This window comes from Eptatretus burgeri, chromosome 7 (assembly GCF_056783735.1).
Source record: "Eptatretus burgeri isolate ZD-2024b chromosome 7, Ebu_testis_v1, whole genome shotgun sequence".
Classification (NCBI taxonomy): domain Eukaryota; kingdom Metazoa; phylum Chordata; class Myxini; order Myxiniformes; family Myxinidae; genus Eptatretus; species Eptatretus burgeri.
The window spans coordinates 27,926,128-27,949,291 of NC_140967.1; the positions used below are offsets into that span (position 1 = coordinate 27,926,128).

A 23,164-nucleotide genomic window follows, 5' to 3' on the forward strand; every position below is an offset into this window, starting at 1 on the left:
ACAATATATATATATATATATATATATATATATATGTATATATATATATATATATATATATATATATATATATATATATATATATATATATATATATATATATATATATATATATATATATATATATAGTTACGAATCTGGAAACTATGCGCACTCAACATTCAGGTCCCAAAGTTAGTTATGCCGGTAAGTACATGTGTAGTCAGTACCCCGTCCTTTTGTTTAGCAGGAGGATTAAATGTGTGCATTGTGATGTCTTTAGTTAGGTTTTACATCCAACAAGCCATCTACCAACCAACAACCATCCCATCTGCACGACCCAACCAGCCCATCATGCTCCCTCACCGCCCGTTCGCTGCTCGGTTGTCGTTGGCATTGGTGCTGGGAGATCTGGAGTATTGAGTGGTTACAAGTTGATTGACGGTGGTTGGGCTGGAGAGTGAGTGAACCAGCCTGTTAGTGGAATCTTGGTGGGTCCCGTCTGCGACCCTGATCTATTTTTTTTCTCATATTCGGAGCTCCGATTGTTTCACGCGGCTGCCGCCACGAGCCACGAGTCCCACACGTGCGGCTGGGACCTTCGACGACCCGCAGGTGTCCATCCGAACTCTGACCCCCAGCTCATTTCTCTCATCGGCTGGAGGGTCCAATAAAAACTCCGGGGTTTCTTTTCTTTTTGTGTGTGTGACTGCGTGTGGGCCCGTCTATAAGTAGAATTGAGTAAGTGCTTTGTATCATTGTAAATTCCTGCTCTGCATATTGGTTTCAAGTCTTGCCTCCTTGTCTTTTATTGTAAATAAATTATTAGAAATGTTTGCAGCTCATTTCCGTCCTTTCTTTATTTGGTCCAGCATGGTCTGGGTCTGAGTTCAGACAGGGTTTCATCCCTGATAATCCGTTAATCGTAGCCGGCACGGCTTTGGCAGTTTCTGCTCGGCTGCAACCGAACCGGAGTTGGTAGTCGGTAGTTGGAACTCTACCGCAGTCGGGAGAGTGACTCCGTTCGAGAAAGATGTGCCGAGGGCGTGAATCCCCGGTAGCCAAGACTGCGTGGTTATTTAGGTATATTGGGATCTAGACAATTAACCCTATGCCACGCGGTCGAGATATTGGTGTTTCGCGGTCGATTAATCGACCCGCCGGCTTCGGAGTTATCCGGAGCGATGGCCTATAATTCCGGGGAGACCGGTTGGAGACGGTGTAAACTTCCCCACCTAGCGGTCGTTCTCGCCACCGACCCCCAGCCCACAACTATATATATATATATATATATATATATATATATATATATATATAACCGGGCGTAGTGGCGTGCGCCTGTAATCCGGCTACTCGGAGGCTTGGGTTGGAGGATCGCTTGAGGACGGGAGCCCTGCACTGGGCCGCGCGATGAGAGGGTGTAGGGCAGCCCAGAATCATGGTGAAACCCAATCCATATCCCTGTGTCGTAAGAGGCGACCAGGGTTGCGTCAGGAAGGGCATCCGGCGTAAAACCTGTGCCAAGTCAGTATGCGGATCATAACGGATGATCCGCTGTGGCGACCCCTTACGGGAGCAGCCGAAAGACGAACAACAACAACATATATATATATATATATATATATGTATATATGTATATGTATATGTATATGTATATATATATATGTATATTGTATATGTATATATATATATATGTATATTGTATATGTATATATGTATATTGTATATATATGTATATGTATATTGTATATATATATATATATATATATATATATATATATATATATGTATATGTATATATATATATATATATATATATATATATATATATATGTACATATATATATATATATATATATATGTATGTATATATATATATATATATATATATATATATATATGTACATATATATATATATATATATATATGTATGTATATATATATATATATATATATATATATATATATATATATATATATATATATATATATATATGTACATATATATATATATATTAGTGTCTTTGGCAATCACTTTCCAAAAACAGAGATGGATTGGTAAAAGCACCTCTTATAACGAAGATACTGAAAACATTTTCCAGATTGAGTTTGTGTAATATGTGTCATTGTCACCACCTGCATCCCTGTTTTAAAATTTCATTTGTCGTTGTTTCCTATAATTTTTTTTTCTCCATGATTTCAAGTGTAAAGTTAGTGGCACATACAACAAACAAGTGCTCTTCAAGAAACTTGGTAGTTGAACACTTCCCTGATGTCACAGTTATAAGGAGACTATAGTTTTTTATGCTTTCAGTCTTGTAACTGAAATATGACCCATCACAGTAAAATTAAGAGTTTGGTTCAAAATTGGATATTAAGTGTTTGTAATATTAATTAGACGATCCTTCAATCCTTCATTTTATCTTCGTTTTGGTTAACTTATCATCGTTGTGCATAATTACAGACCGTTGGAAGGTATAGATCACGACACATGAAAATCAATGAAAAATGTCACGTGAACTAACTCCTCTCTTTGAACGAGCAGACATGTAATTTGTATCTGGTCACGTGATACTGTATCGAAACATTTCATTAGTCTGGTGTTGGCAATTCATGGTTAACGTGGCTGGCTTAAGATATTCGGGTCTTGAGTTCAAGCCCTTGTTGTGCCGTTAGGATAACACCAGGTGGGTTGACTTAGCCTGTCATCCTGAGTTTGGCAAAGTAAGTACCAGTTTACTGTAAACAGGATGACAATATATTGCCTCAAAACTTCTGTTTAGGGTTAGGCTATATAGGTCTGTGAATCTGTGATTCAGCCATGATCGTCCCTTCATTTCTTTTTTTTCTTCTCTAGGTCCTAGTACCCATTTTCAGAAACACAGCAAACGAATCAAGCTGGCCCCTCACTATCGCAAAAGACCTCCTGAAGCACATTTCTGCACTGAGGGAAAGTGTTCTTATGCTTACAGGTTTGGTTCATGGACGCACTTTGCTCCCTGTGCCATTACTGCCTGGTAATCTTGAGACTTATCTACATGGGTAAGAAAAGACTTTTTGTCACATATATCTTGTCATCTTTCCAATCTTTTTCTTTCCTTCTGTTTACGCTTGTACAGTCTCTGAACTTTTATTTACTTTTTCCTTTCTCTCTTTCTTTTACCAACTATGTTTTGTTATAGTTCTGGGAGGGGAGACAGAAAGTGTTTAATTTTGGTGTCCATGGTGTCCTGCTTTTTGAAGAATAATTTTTCCATTATTTAATTTATTAATTATTATGGTTCCCAGAGGGAGGCATTAAGTGTTGTTTTGGTCCGTTGCATCCCACTTTAAAAATTCTCAATTTTCTTCTTCCAATTTTCATTTGTTTAATTTTTTTCAATTGTCAATAAAAAAAAATCAAGCCTGGTGTTGGCGCAGTGGTTAGGGCAGCGGCTTGGGATCCAAAAGGTCCTGAGTTCAAGCCCTGTTGGGCCACTGAATTAATACACCAGGGGGTTGACTCAGCCTGTCATCCTTCCGAGGTCGGCGAAATGAGTACCAGTGTACTGGGCCGGTGTATACCCCGGTTAAAATAGGTGTACCATATCCCTGTGTCGTAAGAGGCGACCAGGGTTGCGTCAGGAAGGGCATCCGGCGTAAAACATGTGCCAAATCACTATGCGGATCATACGGATGATCCGCTGTGGCGACCCCTAACGGGAGCAGCCGAAAGAAGAAGAAGAAGAAGAAGAATAAAAAAAATATTCAATTATTTAACTTTTAAATTATTTTATTTTTTCAGTTCTCAATTTTTAATATTGCAATGCTTCCAGTTTTGAAATAATTTATTTTTCAATTGCTTCATTTTAATAAATTTTTTTTTTCCAATTTTCAGTTAAATATTTTTCGATTTTGAAATATTTCATTTTCTATTATTTATTTTTATAGTTATTACATTTTTGCTTTATTTAAGTGTTGTTTTGGTCTGTGGTATCCCACTTTTTAAGTTTTCAAAAAAAAATTTTTCTTCCAATTTTCATTTAATTTTTTTTTAAATTGTCAATAAAAATATTGTCATTTAATTTTTTTAATAGTTTCATTTTTTTTCCATGTTTTTATTTATTTTTTCAATTCTCAACCTTTAAATTCTCAGTTTTCAATTATTTAATTATTTTAAAAAAATTTTCTTCTTCCAATTTTCAGTTAAATATTTTTCAATTTTCAAATATTTGCTTTTTTCCATTATTTATGTTTTTAATTATTTCATTTTTGCATCATTTAAGTATTTCATTATTATTGTTCCTGGAGGAAGGCATTAGTGTTTTTAGTCATGGTCTCTCACTTTTTGGAAAAAAAAACAAAAACGATGTTTGTTTTCATTATGAGGCCGAATTTCAAGTGCTACCAATTGGTTGATATTAGGAGTTGGCTATACTGGGACCAACAGTGATCTCTGTAGTTTGAAAATGCTAATTTTTTTTAATTTGAACATAGCAAAAGTGTTAAAACCACAAACCAATATAGGTACAAGAGGTGTCTAAACAAACTCCAGAAAGAGGGTGAAACGGTCCTTAAATGCCAAGTTGAAACAATGCAACACTGGATACTTATTGTGTGAAAGACATCATCCTCAAATACACTGGTGTTGCAGCTGCAGGGATTCATCATTGCAACGGTGGCTGCAAAAACCTTTCCATCTGTGATATACAGGACACATTTTGCAAGACAATGCATGATGGGTAAACTTACCTTTTTATGTAAAATAATGTCTGCTTGACCAGAAAATGGGAGTGCATTTTAAATAATCCATGTACTTGGGGAATAATATAAACTTTACATGCATCGACAATGAAGTAGTAATTCTGTGTACACCTACAATATGCAATGTAATAGTGTGTAGTTGAACTTTATCAGAAAAAAGGAGTGAGAAATTAAAAAATCCAAGCATTACGCAAATTTTTATTTATTTATTTTTTTGAAGGACAACTGCTTGCATTTTGATGACAGAGTGGCCTTCATCAATAAATCAGAAAGTTTCAATTCCCAAGTGATGAGACAAGTGAGGCAATCTTTCATAAATTTAGTAGTTCAAAGACGAGGGTGAATTGCTGGCAGAGTGGTCAGCTGCTTGGACAAGCTACAAGCATCTGATCAGCTAATTGGAATATAATGTCCAATGCCGACAAGTCCCACGATTTCACACTGGCTCGCCACAGGGATCGGCAATCACCCTTTCCACTGGAAGAGCTGCAATTTCCTGAAACTCCTTGACCTCACTTACTGCCATAACCTTTTGTAGGACGATCATGTCACCAAATGAGCATCAACAGCTGGTCACCATCTCCATAGAGCTCAGGCTCTCTGCCACAATAAGCTCATCATTGTGTACAAGGCTTTCAGAAGGAGCTCTATGATGTATGGCTACCTATTCTGGCCTGATGCTCCCGCTTCCAACCTTGCTCCTCTGAGGCAGTCAAAAACAGACTTCGTCACCATTGCAATTTCAAGACTGGAGGCAGTTTTCCAAACACTGTCACTCAAATCAGCTATAAGTTGGTGGGTTCTCTTTGTTATACAAACTTACATCCGGCCTTGCTGTTCCTACCCTCTCTTACCTCTATCCTCCTCAAGCCACTTCAGGTTGCACATATTCCTCAAGAAACCCTCATCTGCTCACCCCTCCAAAATCCAGACTGGTTACCCACTTGCATTTATTCATCCCATTATTTTCCCAATAGTGGAACAGTCTCCTTCTGCTCATTATTTCATCCTCCTTACTTCATTATTCTAAAGTGCAGCCAATCACTACCTCATGTGCTCACCCATGCACATCCATGATTTATTCTACATATGCTGATTGTTTTCTGTCCTGAACCTCTTTGGTCATTGCAATTTGTTTTTGTATTATTCCTCCATTCCTTTCCCTCTTGTGTATGTTTACCCCCCCTCCCCTCCCCACCAAATACTCTTTGGTAGTTTGTAAACGTGTTAACCTTTGTCGTTTAGCTCTTCCATGAGCCTAGACCCATATATATATATATATATATATATATATGTATATATATATATATATATATATATATATATATATATATATATATATATATACACACATACATACATAAAAGAAAACGGTATAGGTATTGATTGAGATATAAATAGAGGCAGAAACAGAGGAACTACGAAATCGGATGATACAAGTGCGTGCCTGCTTCCACCATTATTGCTGCAGTAGGGATGCAACATGTGCATGAGAAGTTGAATTGCATTTTTGTGTTTTTTTTTAAGTTTAGAAATAGAGCCAGGTTCCGTGAAAGAGATTGACAAAGATGTGGAAATACAATTAAATGCACAATCTTCCGGTAACTTTGTTTGATTTCAGGAATGATGAAGTGGATCAAACAGTACTTCACACTATTGAGTCAACAATCGTGAACTGGAGCCACCAAGTACACACCATACTCAAGAAGGACACTTCGCCACATTTGAAACAAGGCTGCAACCAAACACCTTGTGCAGAGCTGCAGTTCTGGCAAGACAGGTGCTTGTATATGGGGAAGGGGAATATGCTAGCAACAGCACAGTGAGATTGGTTATATAATTTTGCTAAAAAACCTTGTTAGTGATGCGAGTGAGTATTCTGTTAATCATATTTTCAGATTGTCAATTATATACATTAGTGAAGACCCCCTCCTTACAGACGAGTTAATTCCCCCTTAATTACAGATGGTTTAGTTCTCTCATAATTGGCATATTTTAGTGTGAGTGGTAATACCCACTCACACCGGGAGCGGCGCTATACATTATATATATATATATATATATATATATATATATATATATATATATATATATATATATACACTATATACAAGTGTATACTAAAAAGTAATCCCTCCTATTCTTTTTCTCCCAAACAGGAAAATGTATTTGAATGAAAGAAAGACAGATACGAACATCAATCTTTATTCTACCATGGTGGATATTTATTTTTCAACATAATTAATTTTTTTCACAGCGGTCTTGACATCATTGTCAGAATTAAAATGTTTTCCATGAAGGTATTCCTTCGGTTTGGGGAAGAGATGAAAATCTGATGGAGCAAAGTCGGGGCTGGTAACCCTTTGTGGTGGTACTCGGTTGAATATCTTTTACTCTTAGGATCGTAATGGTGCACTCAACTCTCATCTCCAGTCATTCATCCAAACTGTTATCTCCAGCACTTCATGCTTCACAGTACTGACATCATTGTGTGGCCCTCTGCCATCTTGACTGATGTAGCACGAACAAATCTAGTGTCGGGATCACCAAACTTTGCACCCAATGGAAGGAAGAACCAAGAACGAATGTGCGGAATGCATTTTGCTTCATTCAAACATCTTTAGCTATTTTAAAGAAAGAGAATAGGAGGTTTTATTGATTTTATTGAAACTCGTGATTTTATTAAAATAGTGAGTGTTTTAGCTTCAAATTCGCAAAACGCTGCATTTCACAGAAAGTATTTGTAAACTCAAAAATGTCTCACATTGGCTTAAAACAAGCTCTTTTCACCAAACAAAAGCATTGTCCTATTCAAGCTTTTGTTCTGCATCAATATTCTCAAGCGAAGACGTATGATTTTATTGAAATAGTGAGTATTTTAGCTTCAATTTCGCAAAACGCTGCATTTCACAGAAAGGTCTTGTAAACACAAAAATGTCTCAAATTGGCCTAAAACAAGCTTTTTTTCACCAAAGAAAAGCATTGTCCTACTCAACTATTTGTGCTGCATCACTATTCTGAAGCGACAACGCATGACTTTATTGAAATAGTGAGCATTTTAGCTTGAAATTCACAAAACGCTGCATTTCACAGAAAGGACTTGAAAACGCAAAAATGTCTCAAATTGGCCTAAAACAAGCTTTTTTTTTCATCATACAAAAGCATCGTCCGACTCAACTTTTTGTTCTGCATCACTATTCTAAAGCGAAAGCGCATGATTTTATTAAAATAGTGAGTATTTTAGCTTCAAATTCACAAAAATGTTCAAATTACTCAAACAAGCTTTATAAACCAAACAAAAGCATTGACTGACTCAACTTTTTGTTCTGCATCACTATTCTGAAGCGAAAACGTGTGATTTCATTGAAATAGTGAGTATTCTAGCTTCAAATTCACACAAAAAATGCTCAAATTACCCTAAAACAAGCTTTTTAAACCAAACAAAAGCATTGTCTGACTCAATTTTTGTTCTCCATCACTATTCTGAAGCGAAAACGTGTGATTTCATTGAAATAGTAAGTATTCTGGCTTCAAATTCGCGCAAAAAATGCTCAAATTACCCTTAAACAAGCACTTTCAACCAAACAAAAGCATTGTCTGATTCAACTTTTTGTTCTGCATCACTATTCTGAAGAGAAAACGTGTGATTTCATTGAAATAGTAAGTATTCGAGCTTCAAATTCGTGCAAAAAAAAAAATTCTCAAATTACCTTAAAACAATTTTTTTAAATCAAACAAAAGCATTGTCTGACTCAACTTTTTGTTCTGCATCACTATGCTGAAGCGAAAACGTGTGATTTCATTGAAATAGTGAGTATTCTTGCTTCAAATTCGCGCAAAAAATGCTCAAATTACCCCAAAACAAGCAGTTTTCACCAAACAAAAGCATCGTCCGACTCAACATTTTGTTCTGCATCACTACGCTGAAGCGAAAACGTGTGATTTAATTGAAATAGTGAGTATTTTAGCTTCAAATTCACAAAAATGCACAAATTACCCTAAAACAAGCTTTTTAAACCAAACAAAAGCATTGTCTGACTCAACTTTTTGTTCTGAATCACTATTCTGAAGCGAAAACGTGTGATTTCATTGAAATAGTGAGTATTCTGTCTTCAAATTCGCGCAAACAAATGCTCACATTACCCTAAAACAAGCTTTTTAAACCAAACAAAAACATTGTCTCACTCAACTTTTTGTTCTGCATCTCTACGCTGAAGCGAAAACGCGTGGTTTTCTTAAAAGAGTGAGTATTCGACCTTCAAATTCGCAAAACGCTGCATTTCACAGAAAAGACTTGTAAATGCAAAAATGTCTCAAATTGGCCTAAAACAAGCTGTTTTCACCAAACAAAAGCAATGTCCGACTCAACATTTTCTTCTGCATCCCTACGCTGAAGCGAAAACGCGTGATTTTATTGAAATAATGAGTATTTTTGCTTCAAATTCGCAAAACGCTGCATTTCACAGAAAGGACTTGTAAACGCAAAAATGTCTCAAATTGGCCTAAAACAAGATTTTTTCACCAAACAAAAGCATTGTCCAACTCAACTTTTTGTTCTGCATTACGACGCTGAAGCGAAAACGCGTGATTTTCTTGAAATCGTGAGTATTCGTGCAAAAAACGCTCAAATTACCCGAAAACAAGTTTTTTAAAACAAAGAAAAGCATTGTCTGACTCAACATTTTGGTCTGCATCACTACGCTGAAGCGAAAACGGGTGATTTTATTGAAATAATGAGTATTTTAGCTTCAAAGTCGCAAAACGCTGCATTTCACAGAAAAGACTTGTAAACGCAAAAATGTCTCAAATTGGCCTAAAACAAGCTGTTTTCACCAAACAAAAGCATTGTCCGACTCAACATTTTCTTCTGCATCTCTACGCTGAAGCGAAAACGCATGATTTTATTGAAATAGTGAGTATTTTAGCTTCAACTTCGCAAAACGCTGCATTTCACAGAAAGGACTTGCAAACGCAAAAATGTCTCAAATTGGCCTAAAACAAGCAGTTTTCACCAAACAAAAGCATTGTCCGACTCAACATTTTGTTCTGCATCACTACGCTGAAGCGATAACGGGTGATTTTATTGAAATAATGAGTATTTTAGCTTCAAAGTCGCAAAACGCTGCATTTCACAGAAAAGACTTGTAAACGCAAAAATGTCTAAAATTGGCCTAAAACAAGCTGTTTTCACCAAACAAAAGCATTGTCCGACTCAACGTTTTCTTCTGCATCCCTACGCTGAAGCGAAAACGCGTGATTATATTGAAATAGTGAGTATTTTAGCTTCAAATACGCAAAACGCTGCATTTCACAGAAAGGACTTGCAAACGCAAAAATGTCTCAAATTACCCGAAAACAAGTTTTTTAAACCAAACAAAAGTATCGTCTGACTCCACTTTTTGTTTTGCATCACTATTCAGAAGTGAAAACGTGTGATTTCATTGAAATAGTGAGTATTCTGGCTTCAAATTCGTGCAAAAAATGCTTAAATTACCCTAAAACAAGCTTTTTAAACCAAACAAAAGCATTGTCTGACTGAACTTTTTGTTCTGAATCACTATTCTGAAGCGAAAACGTGTGATTTCATAGAAATAGTGAGTATTCTATCTTCAAATTCACAAAACGCTGCATTTCACAGAAAGGACTTGAAACCGCAAAAATGTCTCAAATTTGCCTAAAACAAGCATTTTTCTCCAAACAAAAGCATTTTTCGACTCAACATTTTGTTCTGCATCCCTACGCTGAAGTGAAAACGCGTGATTTTGTTGAAATAGTGAGTATTTTCACTTCAAATTCGCAAAACGCCGCATTTCACAGAAAGGACTTGTAAACGCAAAAATGTCTCAAATTGGCCTAAAACAAGCTTTTTTCACCAAGCAAAAGCATTTTCCGACTCAACATTTTGTTCTGCATCCCTACGCTGAAGCGAAAATGGGTGATTTTATTGAAATAGTGAGTATATTAGCTTCAAATTCGCAAAACGCTGCATTTCACAGAAAAGACTTGTAAACGCAAAAATGTCTCAAATTGGCCTAAAACAAGCTTTTTTCACCAAACAAAAGCATTGTCCGATTCAACTTTTTGTTCTGCATCACTACGCTGAAGCGAAAACGTGTGATTTCATAGAAATAGTGAGTATTCTAGCTTCAAATTCGCAAAACGCTGCATTTCACAGAAAGGACTTGAAACCGCAAAAATGTTTCAATTGGCCTAAAACAAGCATTTTTCTCCAAACAAAAGCATTGTTCGACTCAACATTTTGTTCTGCATCCCTACGCTGAAGCGAAAACGCGTGATTTTGTTGAAATAGTGAGTATTTCGCTTCAAATTCGCAAAACGCTGCATTTCACAGAAAGGTCTTGTAAACGCAAAAATGTCTCAAATTGGCCTAAAACAAGCTTTTTTCACCAAGCAAAAGCATTGTCCGACTCAACATTTTGTTTTGTATCACTACGCTGAAGCGAAAACGGGTGATTTTATTGAAATAGTGAGTATATTAGCTTCAAATTCGCAAAACGCTGCATTTCACAGAAAAGACTTGTAAACGCAAAAATGTCTCAAATTGGCCTAAAACAAGCTTTTTTCACCAAACAAAAGCATTGTCCGATTCAACTTTTTGTTCTGCATCTCTACGCTGAAGCGAAAACGGGTGATTTTCTTGAAAGAGTGAGTATTCGAGCTTCAAATTCACAAAATGCTGCATTTCACAGAAAAGACTTGTAAACGCAAAAATGTCTCAAATTGGTCTAAAACAAGCTGTTTCCACCAAACAAAAGCATTTTCCGACTCATCATTTTGTTCTGCATCCTGCCACTGAAGCGAAAATGCGTGATTTAATTGAAATAGTGAGTATTTTTGCTTCAAATTCGCAAAACGCTGCATTTCACAGAAAGGACTTGTAAACGCAAAAATGTCTCAAATTGGCCTAAAACCAGATTTTTTCACCAAACAAAAGCATTGTCCGACTCAACTTTTTGTTCTGCATCATGACGCTGAAGCGAAAACGCGTGATTTTCTTGAAATAGTGAGTATTTTAGCTTCAAATTCGCAAAACGCTGCATTTCACAGAAAGAAACCAATTGAGGGTAATGACGAGATTCGAGAAGGAAGAACAAGAGAGACAGTGGGAGAGGAAACAAAAAGAACATGAATTTGAAATTTACCAACGAAAGGAGAGAGCAAGGTTGGAGTACGTGGAGATGGTGAGAGAACAAGGAATGAAGCAGGAAAGGGAGATCAACCAATTGAGAGAGACGACGAGATTGGAGAACGGGGAACAAGAGAGACAGTGGGAGAGGAAACAAAAAGAACATGAATTTGAAATTGACCAACTGAAGGAGAAAGCGAGGTTGGAGTACGTGGAGATGGTGAGAGAACAAGGAATGAAACAGGAAAGGGAGATCAACCAATTGAGAGAGACGACGAGATTGGAGAATCAGGAACATGAGAGATGGTGGGATAGGAAACAAAAAGAACATGAATTTTAAGTTGACCAACTAAAGGAGAGAGCAAGGTTGGAGTACGCGGAGATGGAAAAACTCCAGAAAGATAACGAACAACTAAAAAGGCTCGGAGAGGAAGAACGACTCAAATGGAAAGGAAAATGGAGCCAGGAAGTAGAACAGCACAATAATGTGGGATGTGTGACATCACCACAGGGAGGAATGTTAGTGGTGCGGGACTTGATTGACATCACTCGTCGGATGAAACCACAATTATAGCAAACCCTGGTGATGGAGAGATTGAGGGAGCATACGGGGTTGATGAATGAAACACATTTTGAGCAGGTCCAGCATGTGGAGCTGACAGCCCCAGAGGAGTGTGGCGAATCGATGATGAGCAACCTGCTGGAGAGAAATGACTAGACGGAGGTGACTCTGGAATGAAGCAGGTACGTGGGTACATGCATACATGGTGCGGATGATGAGTTTAACTTAGGAATTGGAGTTTATGTTAATGAGGAGACTCTGTCTGATGGGGTTCACGTATGCGTGACCCCTGAATGTGTGTGTGGAGTGCCTGTGAATGAATGCAGTGAGTCCACAGTCCAGACGACAGCACCGGTGTGTGCTGCCAAGGCCGAAACGTGTGTGGGTAATCACATGGCGGTCGAGGATATAACCCTAGAATGTGAGGCAGTTAGTCAGTACACAGGCAAGGTTGAATGGGTGGAAGGTCAACACATAACCTTGGAATGTGTGCAGCCTGCTGCGTGTAGGAGTCCTGAGCGTGGAATGAGTGGTGACGTAGGAAATAGATTTGAGGTGTAAGGGGAAATAGAAATGCCACCAGGACAGAACTTGACACAGGGGACAAAAACCATAATGGACAGCTCCGCATGGGTTCTTGCAGAGTTGGAGGTGATGCATCCAGGAGCAGGCTTTTGAAATTGGATGTTAATTTCTCTCTCAGCCTCACAGGAACTTCGGTGTAGAGCACAGATGAGTGGCAAGTGGCACTGGCGTGTGTCACTTGGTCTTCAAACCTCTCTGAGGAAAAGAGGGGTTTGGCTAGCTGAGTGGAGTTTATCTGTCTTCAGGGAGTTATGGAGAAGAGGGGAGGCCGCTCCCCCGATTGGGGTTTACCTGACTTCCGCGAACCCTGGAGGAGAGGAGGGGGTGGATCACAACCCCAATTGAGACATGACCCCTTTGAGCCGTGGTGGAAAGGTGGCGGGGTCATGTAATGGGTAATGAGGGATTCGTTCCCTCACTCCCCTTCCAATGAGCCAAAGAAGCAGGTCATATGGGGATGTAAGAAATTTTGATTGAAAATTATATCGAGAGTGATTGCAAATTGAGAGATGATAGAAGGGATAAGAGTGGCACGAGTGGATTTGGGTGATTATTGAAAAACGTGGTGGAGACATCACTGGCAGAGCGTTAAACACACCTGAAACAAGTGGATGACATAGAGTGGCTTGTTTGAGGAAAGACTGAGATGCCTGGTTGGAACCATGCAGAGGTTCCGTGGGGCTGGTGAAGAGATTTTGATGTTTTGTTTAAATTGTCGGAAATAAACGATTAGGGCAGTATGGAGGAGGCCAGCGGATGAAGGACGTAGTGACAAATTGATTGGGGTTTGATGAAAAAGTGTACCAGTTAAATTTGATGACCAAGTGGGATCTGAAGGACTGGTGTGTTTTTTTTTCACATAAAAGTGAAAGGTGTTGGATGGTGTTGTGGACTTGGTGTGTGGCACTGTGGAATGAATGACTAAAGTGTTTGGGTGAATGGTGTGGTTGTGCGAATGAGGAGAGTGAGTGCGAACAATGTACCCTGTCGGTAGGAGTCTCCTAACCAAGTTAGTGTAGGTTAAGGGGACTTAGAGGATTTGACATGGATTCTGGCTGCTGTTCCATTGTGCAGGCGAAGGTATAGGGGTACTGGCTGGGAGTGAGACATGGTATTGGAAGTTGGTGAGTCGGGAAATAGGGTACCAGGGCTTTGGGGGTTCCTGGCAGGTGAAGGCTGTCAGAGGTGCCAGGAGAGCACAGTAGGGTTTAGTGCCAAGACAGCACGGAAGGTTTAGTGCCAGGAGAGCACGGTAGGTTTTTGTGCCAGGAGAGCACAGTATAGGTGCTAGGAGAGCACAGTATGGGGGCTAGAGAGCCACCCATTAGTTAGGAGCGCCTGAAGCACGCTCAGGTGAGCCCTGAGGTCGCTGGGTGTCCTCCACCCCCGATTGGAAGCAGGCAAAAAGGCCTAGTAGTCGTCACATTCCCCAGTCAGCGAGTTATGCCACCAAATGAAAAAAGACAAACAAGGGCCTTGCCCAGGTTTAATAGAATCGAACAGTGTGCCTGGTCGGGAGAAATGGGTCATTCGGATCATTCTTGCCATACCAGGGTCTGTTGCATTGTTTAGAGCTAAAAGTAAATGGTTAGGTTCGATGAACTCTCCTCCGCACCATTCATGTGTGACACCTGGTATGGGTAGTGTTGATGGGAAAATTTGTTAGCAAGGGCCAGGCTTGGTCACCCTCTCCAAGTGCAAGAGAGGCCACCAGTATGTCATGAGCACACACCCACGAAGATAACGTTTGAGTTAGAAACACACCATCCTGTCTGCTGATAATAAAATAAAATAAATAAAAAGAAAGAAACAAAAAAAAAAGAACATATGAGGAAGACCATACCAAAACAAGTCCTGCCAAAGCAAGTCAGGCAAGGAAGGTAAAGGGTACTCTCCATTCTCACCTGGTCTGAGGTCATCACACCCACTTGTGTCCCCAAGAACGCCTCCAAACTGCATTTGCTTGCCATCGATATCACCGTGCCACCATTGCTGTGTCACCTGCTGTCCAATGCAGGGCTTGTTGCCTGCTGCTGCTTGTGAGTAGGCCATTGTGGCCGAGAAGTCATTTTGTGGGCCATATGGGCCGAAGTATTTTTGTGGGCCATTGAGGCCAAAGTGCTTTTGTGGGCCATTGCGGCTGAAGATTCATGCCATTTTGTGGGCTCAGTGGGCCGAAGAACTCTTTGTGCGATTAGGCCACTGGGCCGACTGAACTCACCTGGTGAGAGGCCAATAAGCCCACGAAGTGAGGAAACCCTCAGGGGTGAATGGACAATACAGCTGGGAGGGGTCAGGAAGGAGTGGACACATTAAAGAACTTTGAACCTTTGAATGTTCTGCTCCGATGCAAATATTGGTGTTCAAAGTAAAATTGAATGCCCTCCCGTTCAAATCCATAATTAGAATGCGAAGTAGTGTGCATAGAGTGTGAATTTCTTTGTTAGATTTGTGATCCGACACACTCGGATAGGGACATGCCAATCTTACTGTGACACTTCTGGTTTTTGGAGTTAAGTGCTTCCCATGTTTTGGGTTAGAGTAAATGGGAGATTTTTGCTGCATATAAGACAGGGCCATTGCCGTGGGCTGCCCCAGATGGAGGCTCGGGAGAGCCTCGGGAGAAAGGTGGGGGTAGTGTTGTGGAAATGGGCCCTTAGTGTGTTATTAAATATAGGATTAGCCCAGATCCCCCATTAAATGCATGTTTAGCCAGATTGTTCGGTAAATGGACGTTACATGTGTGTCGGGAGGTGTAGGAGGCATGTTTATTATTCGTACGGTGGTGGTGTACCGAGAGGTTCTTATTTTTCCTTCCCCTCTCCGCGAAACAGTCCCGCCCAGCGCTCTGAGAGGGTGTGGCCTAGAAGAGCGAGCGCCGGAAAGGAAGGTGGGACTGAGAGCACCAAGGTGGGACGCGATTGGCTGTACAAGGGACGGCTGTGTCTGTTTGCGATCGGCTTTCGTGAAGAGCGAGCCGAAAGAAAGGCAAGGAAGGGACTGCAAGAGGTCTGTCTGCCATCGGCTGGAGGAGAAACTGCTAGCGTCGGTCAGCGATCTGTAAGAGAGGAACGGCCTGAACCTGAGGGTTGAGTCGGCGATCTGCCGAGGGAGTAAATGAGCCTGAGTGTCGAGTGAGGATTCTGTTGTATAGAAATGAGTAGTGGGAGGCTGCAATCTGCTTCGAGAGGAACTGGCTGCTGTGTGAGTTGGCGATCGACTTTATGAGGAGGTCATTGACAGGTTCAACCTGCGTCTCACCACGGAGCCTCTGGCGTTACTCACGGCACGGCCCGACACGTCTCGACACGTCTTGTGGACCCATCGATCCACCTGCGGAGCCCAATACCCCGATTTGGCCTAACCTGGTGAACAGGCCAGGCCCGGACTTGTACACTGGACCTTGTGAAAAGCCAGCTGGAGCATACCATAGATCTTTCGTCTTGTGCTGTCGATCTTACGGGGGCTGAACGCGCTGAGGCTGCGTGCGTGGGCGGTGCGACAAAAGGAGGATGCCGCCGCCATTTTGCCACACGGTATGTTCGAGCTGGGTGCTCGAGTCCGTTGACATCGGCTTGTCACGAGCTGCATTCGTGCCTTTGACCCTTTTCCTCTCGTCCATGAGGCATCACCAAGTACTCTGTGTCTTGTCTGCATGTTGTCTAAGGTTTATCTTGCTAGGGTTCCCTTCGAAACCCGTAATCCGTAGCTCCCTAGTTAATAACGGGTTATAGATTAATTATAACATTGTCGTGAATGTTTTGCTTGTGTTGTGTTCCCCGATGTGTCCCCAATAAATCTGGCTGAATTAACGAGATTTGCAACCTTGAATTTATTCGTGCCGCGCCGTGGAATGATCCACTCGATTTGGATATAAAACCAAAAAGGTTACGGACTGGTAGACTCCGCTCTGTCTCTGACAAAACCAGTCTGTAACCGGAGTCTATTCCCCCAGCTGGCAAGGCACAGGTGCATGTTGGTATCGTGATCTGAGGCGCGTAACCCGAGAATTGTGCCGAACCAGTTGGCGTTATAACCCCGGAGTTGGCGGTGCTGTTAAGCGACGCCGAATCTTCAACATTTGGCTGTCAAGAGTAGAGTGTGATTGACATCACTCGTCCGAATCCTTAACACTGGGATCAAGAGTCGGGTGTGAATCCTGCCACCGCTGAATCCTTAACAATATATATATATATATATATATATATATATATATATATATATATATATATTGTGGCGAGAATGACCACGAGGTGGGGGAGGTTACGTCCTCTCCCACCAGACTCCCCTGAATTGTAGGCCTTCACTCCGGACAATTCTGTGAGGCGGCGGGTCGCTTAACTGACCGTGGACGCCAATAACTCAACCGCATAGCGTAGGGTCTTCTTGTCTAGAACCACTTTACCTCATAACTGCGCGATTTTAACTCCCGGGGAACCACGCCCTCGGCACGTCTTGCTCGAACCAGGTCACTCTACCGACTGCGGTAGTTCCAACTAATGACTACCAACTCCGGTTCGGGTGCAGTCGAGCGGAGTTGCCAAAGCCGTGTCGGCGAGGATGAACGGATTATCGGGTATAAAAACCCGGCTAAAACTCAGATCGGAACCATGCTGGATAAATGAAAGAAAGGACGGAAATGAACTGGGAACATTTCTACAGTAATTTATTTACAATAAAGAAGGCACAGAGCAAGATTTATCGCGGATATCCAAGCAAGAATTTACAATGTTCAAAAACTCTTATACAGTTTTCTACTTGCAAGACGGGCTCACACACTCAGATGCACACTCAGATGATTTATTAAAAGACTCCCGCAGCCAGAGAGGGAGAGACGAGCTGGGAGTTGCAGTTCACTTGGGTACCTGCACGTTGAATGGAGGGGGTGCTCCGCGGTGCGGCACCTGCTAATGGTCGTGTGGCTCGGCCCACAGTCACACGCGTGGGGCTCGTGCCCGTGGAGGAACCCGAGCGGAGCAGTCGGAGTCCATGGGCGGAGATCAGGGTCGTGGACGGGACCCAGGAAAACTCCAACGAACGCCAGCCAAATGCAGAACTCCACTCGAATGCCCCAGACTCCAGCTCAAACCGCACGATGCACACCAAACAACTCAACTCCTCCAAAAAACTCTCGTTCCTCTTCCAAGAGACTTACTCAGAACCAATGACTGAACCCCCTCAGAACTCTCCGCTGAGGATGGCGTCGTAACTTTTATGTACCTCCACGAACGGGGCGGGGCTCGGTGGAACAGATGTCACTGTCTACCCTGATTGGACGGGGCTCCCATGGGTCCGCCCTTTCTGGGCGCGGTTTCGGCCATGCCGGGAAAACCCCACCCCCACTCCACGTGTCCCCATACTCGTCAAAAAGAAGTTACAAAGTTTGTGGAAGCCGAGAAGGAACTGCCAGAGATTCTGCCTCGCACAGCGAGTCGCCGGTTAGGTGAGTGAAGCACTTGTTCAGTGGTGTTGTTGGTTTGTTTGTTGGATGGTCTTAGATGGTTTGTAGGATGGTTTGTTGGATGGTTTGTTGGATGGTCGTTAAATGTAATAACCTACCTAAAAGGACATCGCAACGCACACCTTTGATTCTCCCACTAGACAAAAGGAAGGGACTTGTCTCACATGTACTTAATGGAATAACTGACTCTTGGGACATCTCTATGTTTGAATGCATATGGTTTCCTGACCTGTAACTATATATATATATATATATATATATATATATATATATATATATATATATATATATATATATATATATATATATATATATATATATATATATATATATATATATATACACAGACACAGACACAGACACAGACACAGACACAGACACACACATCCATACTTTACGAATATAAAGGCCCGTCAAAAATGTTGGGTTGGAGTTATTTTATTAAACTGGAAGATATGATGTTTTGTTGCTTGAAGTGTTATTTTAAATCACTTCATGTACAAATGTGACTATTTTCTTTATCTTTTGGGAAGTTTTGTTTTGACAGTAGGACCTCGTGATTGTGCCAAAGTCTTAACTCTCAGCATAGCGTCAGATGTGCATTTATCTTCCTTATTTATTGGAGATCCTACGGACGTAAATGAACACTCGTTTTACTCTGCACACATTGCACATCATGTGTAGTGAATTTCACCTCCCTGCAAATTGTATTTATTGCTATTTAAAAAGAACGCTTCCATACACCGCCCTTGTGGCTTGGTTTGCAATCACCGTCCACAATTCCAATATAATTTATTTATTCATATGTAGCCTTTGGCTGATTGGCTGCATCACTTTCTGGTGGCACAGCTGTGCCGCTGATACAATGCCCTCTGTTACCAATTGGCTGGTACTCATTTTGCCAACCTCAGAAGGATAACAGGCTGAGTCACCCCACCTGGTGTTAATTCAACCGAACGATCGACAGGGGCTCAAACTCAAGTCCCTGAAATCTTCAGCCAGCCACCTTAACCGTGAAGCCAACACCAGGCTTTTCCAATCTATGGGACGTAATTATTCTTTCATTGAAAATGTTTTTTAGAGTTTGTTTAACCTCAAATATAGACCATAGTAAACAGTCATGTTAAAAAATTGGCTTTTTAAACCCTACTAAAATCGTCCTTATGTACGGGGGCAGACAAATTCAAAAATACTCAGATACACACTGTGTTTTTTATTATTATATGTTTGATATTTTTTGAACATTGTTTTTTGAGTTTTTGAACATTGTAAATATTTATTGACTTCTCATTAAACTGCTTTAATTCTCTCAATGCTTTATTGACTTCTCATTAAACTCAAAACACCAAAATATTTGAATATCCTGCATACAAATTCATAATATTGTTGTTGCAGTTGTCGTCTTGTTCTGTTCAGTACACTTCTTTTTCTCAGTGACATATTCTACCCAGACAGATGTGAAGATTTTGAGGGTGTCTGCAACCAGCTAAGTGCACCAAGTGTGCAGCACATGCAAGAACTTTTGGAGAAAACTGGCAGCTCATACCTGATGGCATTCAAGGCAATGGGTGAAGATGTTTTTGCAGGTGAGTAAGAAGAATGTAGGTTTTGTTGCGCAGAAAAATATTACGTGTGCAAAGGAATCAGACAGTGAGAACGGAATTATTTTTTACAATTACTGTAATATAATTTCAGTTTCGGTATTAACTTGGGTTCCTTTCAGCATGATACTGTATTGTACATGTTCCATAAACAAACTTCCCGCGTTTAAGCTGTTGATAAAAAAAAACCTGCACATAATACACCCACTATCCAAAGCGGCTGAGTCATGGACACTCATTCCATTGGTGGACGAGAAGGAAGAAGGGAATTTAGAACTGATATAAAGATTATTCGTGGAAGGATCAGATAGTAAGGGAATATGATAAGAATCAATGCTCACCTCCATGCTTTCATTCCTCTTTTTTTCTGCCTGTGGAACCAACTTCCACATTCTCTTCAATCACATTCTTCCCTCCAAGTCTTCAAGGTAGCTGTTCACCACCATCTCAGATCATCCCTATCCAAAACAATGATCATTTCTACCCCCATTAATCTTCCCCAAGAACACCTCTTTCCAACTTTCCTGTTTCTCTTCCTGAGAGTTTGCTTCTGTATCCATTTTGTCCACCCCATGCATCTTCCACTACCCCTCATTCTTGATCTCCACATCCCTTATTTCTCCAAGTCTCCTTATATTTTGTCCCTCAACCCTGCTGTTGATGTGTTTTCCCCCTCTCTTTCTGCTGTTCCTTTTTGTTCTGTTACATCCTGATCCGTTCTATGTTATGGTTCTTCCATGAGCCTTGACTTTGTATACAAAAAAAAAGAAGTCAGAACATCACCAAGCTGTATGGGTAAAATCAATCGCTGGGCTCTGAGTCAAGTCATACAGATTACAATTTGGAATTTGGCAAGAAAACAACTTTGACAAGAGGAGAAAAAATACATTATGACCATTAGCCAACGAAAACAAAACACTGTGTCCAATGTCATCAAGCTCACGATTGTACATATTAAACCATATAGGTAAGGTTACTTGGGGAAATTAACCATACCCACAATTTGAGGACTGCAATCGTAGTATAGCGACGATGCTCGGGTGCTAAGTTTGGGTGTTAGGAATGTGAAAGTGCGGTGATGGACCTGACGTTTCATTGCATTTTTCATGGATGTTGCTTGGCCTGTTTGGCAGGCACATTATGTCTCATGATACTATATATATATATATATATATATATATATATATATATATATATATATATATATATATATATATATATATATACTACACCATGTTGATTTGTCCATTGTCTACTCATGGACTTGTAATTCATGTCAAGGTATGACAATGTATCTTCATGTGTTTGTCCTCCATGTGATTTATGCACATGGGGCCAAGATTTTTGTTGAGCTATTGCTATCCAGTGTGTTCACAATTTATCTTAATGGTTTGAGTGTGTGGTGTTTTGTTCTTTGATGGGAAAAGTTAATCCACCCCAAATCTGAATCTCTTTTAGCCGCGTTAATCCACCCCAAACGCACCTCCTTCAAATTCCCTGTTTTCCTTCCTGAAAGTTCCTGCAGTACCATCTTGTTTATCCAATGTACCCCACCCCATCCCTCTCCCTTCCACAGATCTCCTATTGTCTTTGTTCCCCACTATCTTGTGCTTCCCTCTCCTGCCCCTCTTGGCTCCTGCCTTGTTGTTATATGTTTCTGTGCATTAGCTCTTACATGAGCCTTCACTTGGTATCATAGACTCCTATAGAGAAGGACTGGAACCTCCCATGCTCAGGGTTTGTAACTTGAGTCCGGGGCTAGAATGACTTCTCGAAGGGCTAGAGACACGATCTCGGGATCCATATAGGGGTTTTTGAGGACGGCGAGTTCAATAGTGTAATTTTCAACACCACCTGAGGTCATCTTCAAGGTCAAAAGGTCATATTTCAAGGTCAAATTGCTGAATTTTAGTATTTTTTGCCCGTTTTTGTGTCTAACTCGTAAACGGTGAGAGATGGCTGATTGTAATAAGATGCAAGTGTGTAGAGCTGTCAAACTTTGATATTTATTGTCATATATCGTATTACATAAACACTATATGCATGTCACAACACTATGTCTATGACATATATATGCATGTCACAATACAACTATGTCTATGTCTATCACTAGTTGGAGAGCTTTTCTTGCCTCCTGAGGCATCCCAAAGCTTTTTCTTTGTCACTTACATTGAGGACATGAGCTTTCAATAGAATGTTAGCCAAAGTAGTACATGCAGCATTACTACTAGCTAAAGGTGCATCTACAGAGGATAACAGCTCAGCAAAAAGAAATCGGCAACGAATTTTAGTCTTGTCATACAAATTATAGGCATGATGTACAAAAACAGACGGTTGACATAGTTGGCACACTCAATCCACCTCTATTCAAATTATCTAGAAACTCAGATGACACCTCGTTACCATCTTCATCATCAACGATCTCCTCAATACTAGTGCTATCGCCATATTTATGAACAAGGTGTCTGGCCAAATAAACTACTTTATACTTAAGGGCATCGTCAGACCCCAAGAGATCCTGAGTGTCTTGAGGAGTAATTTCTTCAATGAGTTCACTTCGCTCATCTGGATTTATGGAAGTTGTACAGTGCTTGTCTTAATCAATCACATGAGAACTAGATTTGGGCATAATGTCATGCTTAATGAGTGTTTGCAAATTTACAATTTTAGCTGCAGCCATAATGTCAACTACATCAATGTAGAAGTTTCCACCGCTTCTTTGCCTGGCTTGGCCGAAAAACTTTTCCAATGCTTCATCTGCAAATATAGCAGGAACAACGTAGTCAAAGTCTTTCTCTGCCAGAAGCAATTTGGCAGCATCCACATTATTACATGTGGACACAGTGAAGGCTTCAGCAGTTTGCTCAGTAAGCTTCAGCTTACGACCACCACCTCATTGCCATGTGCAGGTAGATATAATTTGGCAGGCCTGCTCCAGCCTCGTGAAACTTGTACTGTCTGCTGTCCAAGGCTGTCTGGATTCATCACGCAGATGGATAGCTGAAAAATGGTCTTTCACGTTCATCATCTTGAACCACTCACTCATTATCTGGGTGAGGATGATTGTGCCTTCGCTGATGCCCAG

At 40.6% G+C, this 23,164-nt stretch overlaps 1 protein-coding gene across 1 annotated transcript in view; it reads left to right on the forward strand.

The window, feature by feature from the left end:
- The window catches only part of LOC147022886 (dynein axonemal heavy chain 9-like), a 318,333-nt gene that overhangs the window by 12,670 nt on the left and 282,499 nt on the right, over positions 1-23,164 (forward strand). The window contains exons 3-5 of the mRNA XM_085890311.1: positions 2,838-3,022; positions 6,345-6,503; positions 19,934-20,064. Coding sequence (XP_085746437.1) covers positions 2,943-3,022; positions 6,345-6,503; positions 19,934-20,064 — 370 coding nt within the window. The 5' untranslated portion in view covers positions 2,838-2,942. The remainder of the gene's footprint in view (positions 1-2,837; positions 3,023-6,344; positions 6,504-19,933; positions 20,065-23,164) is intronic.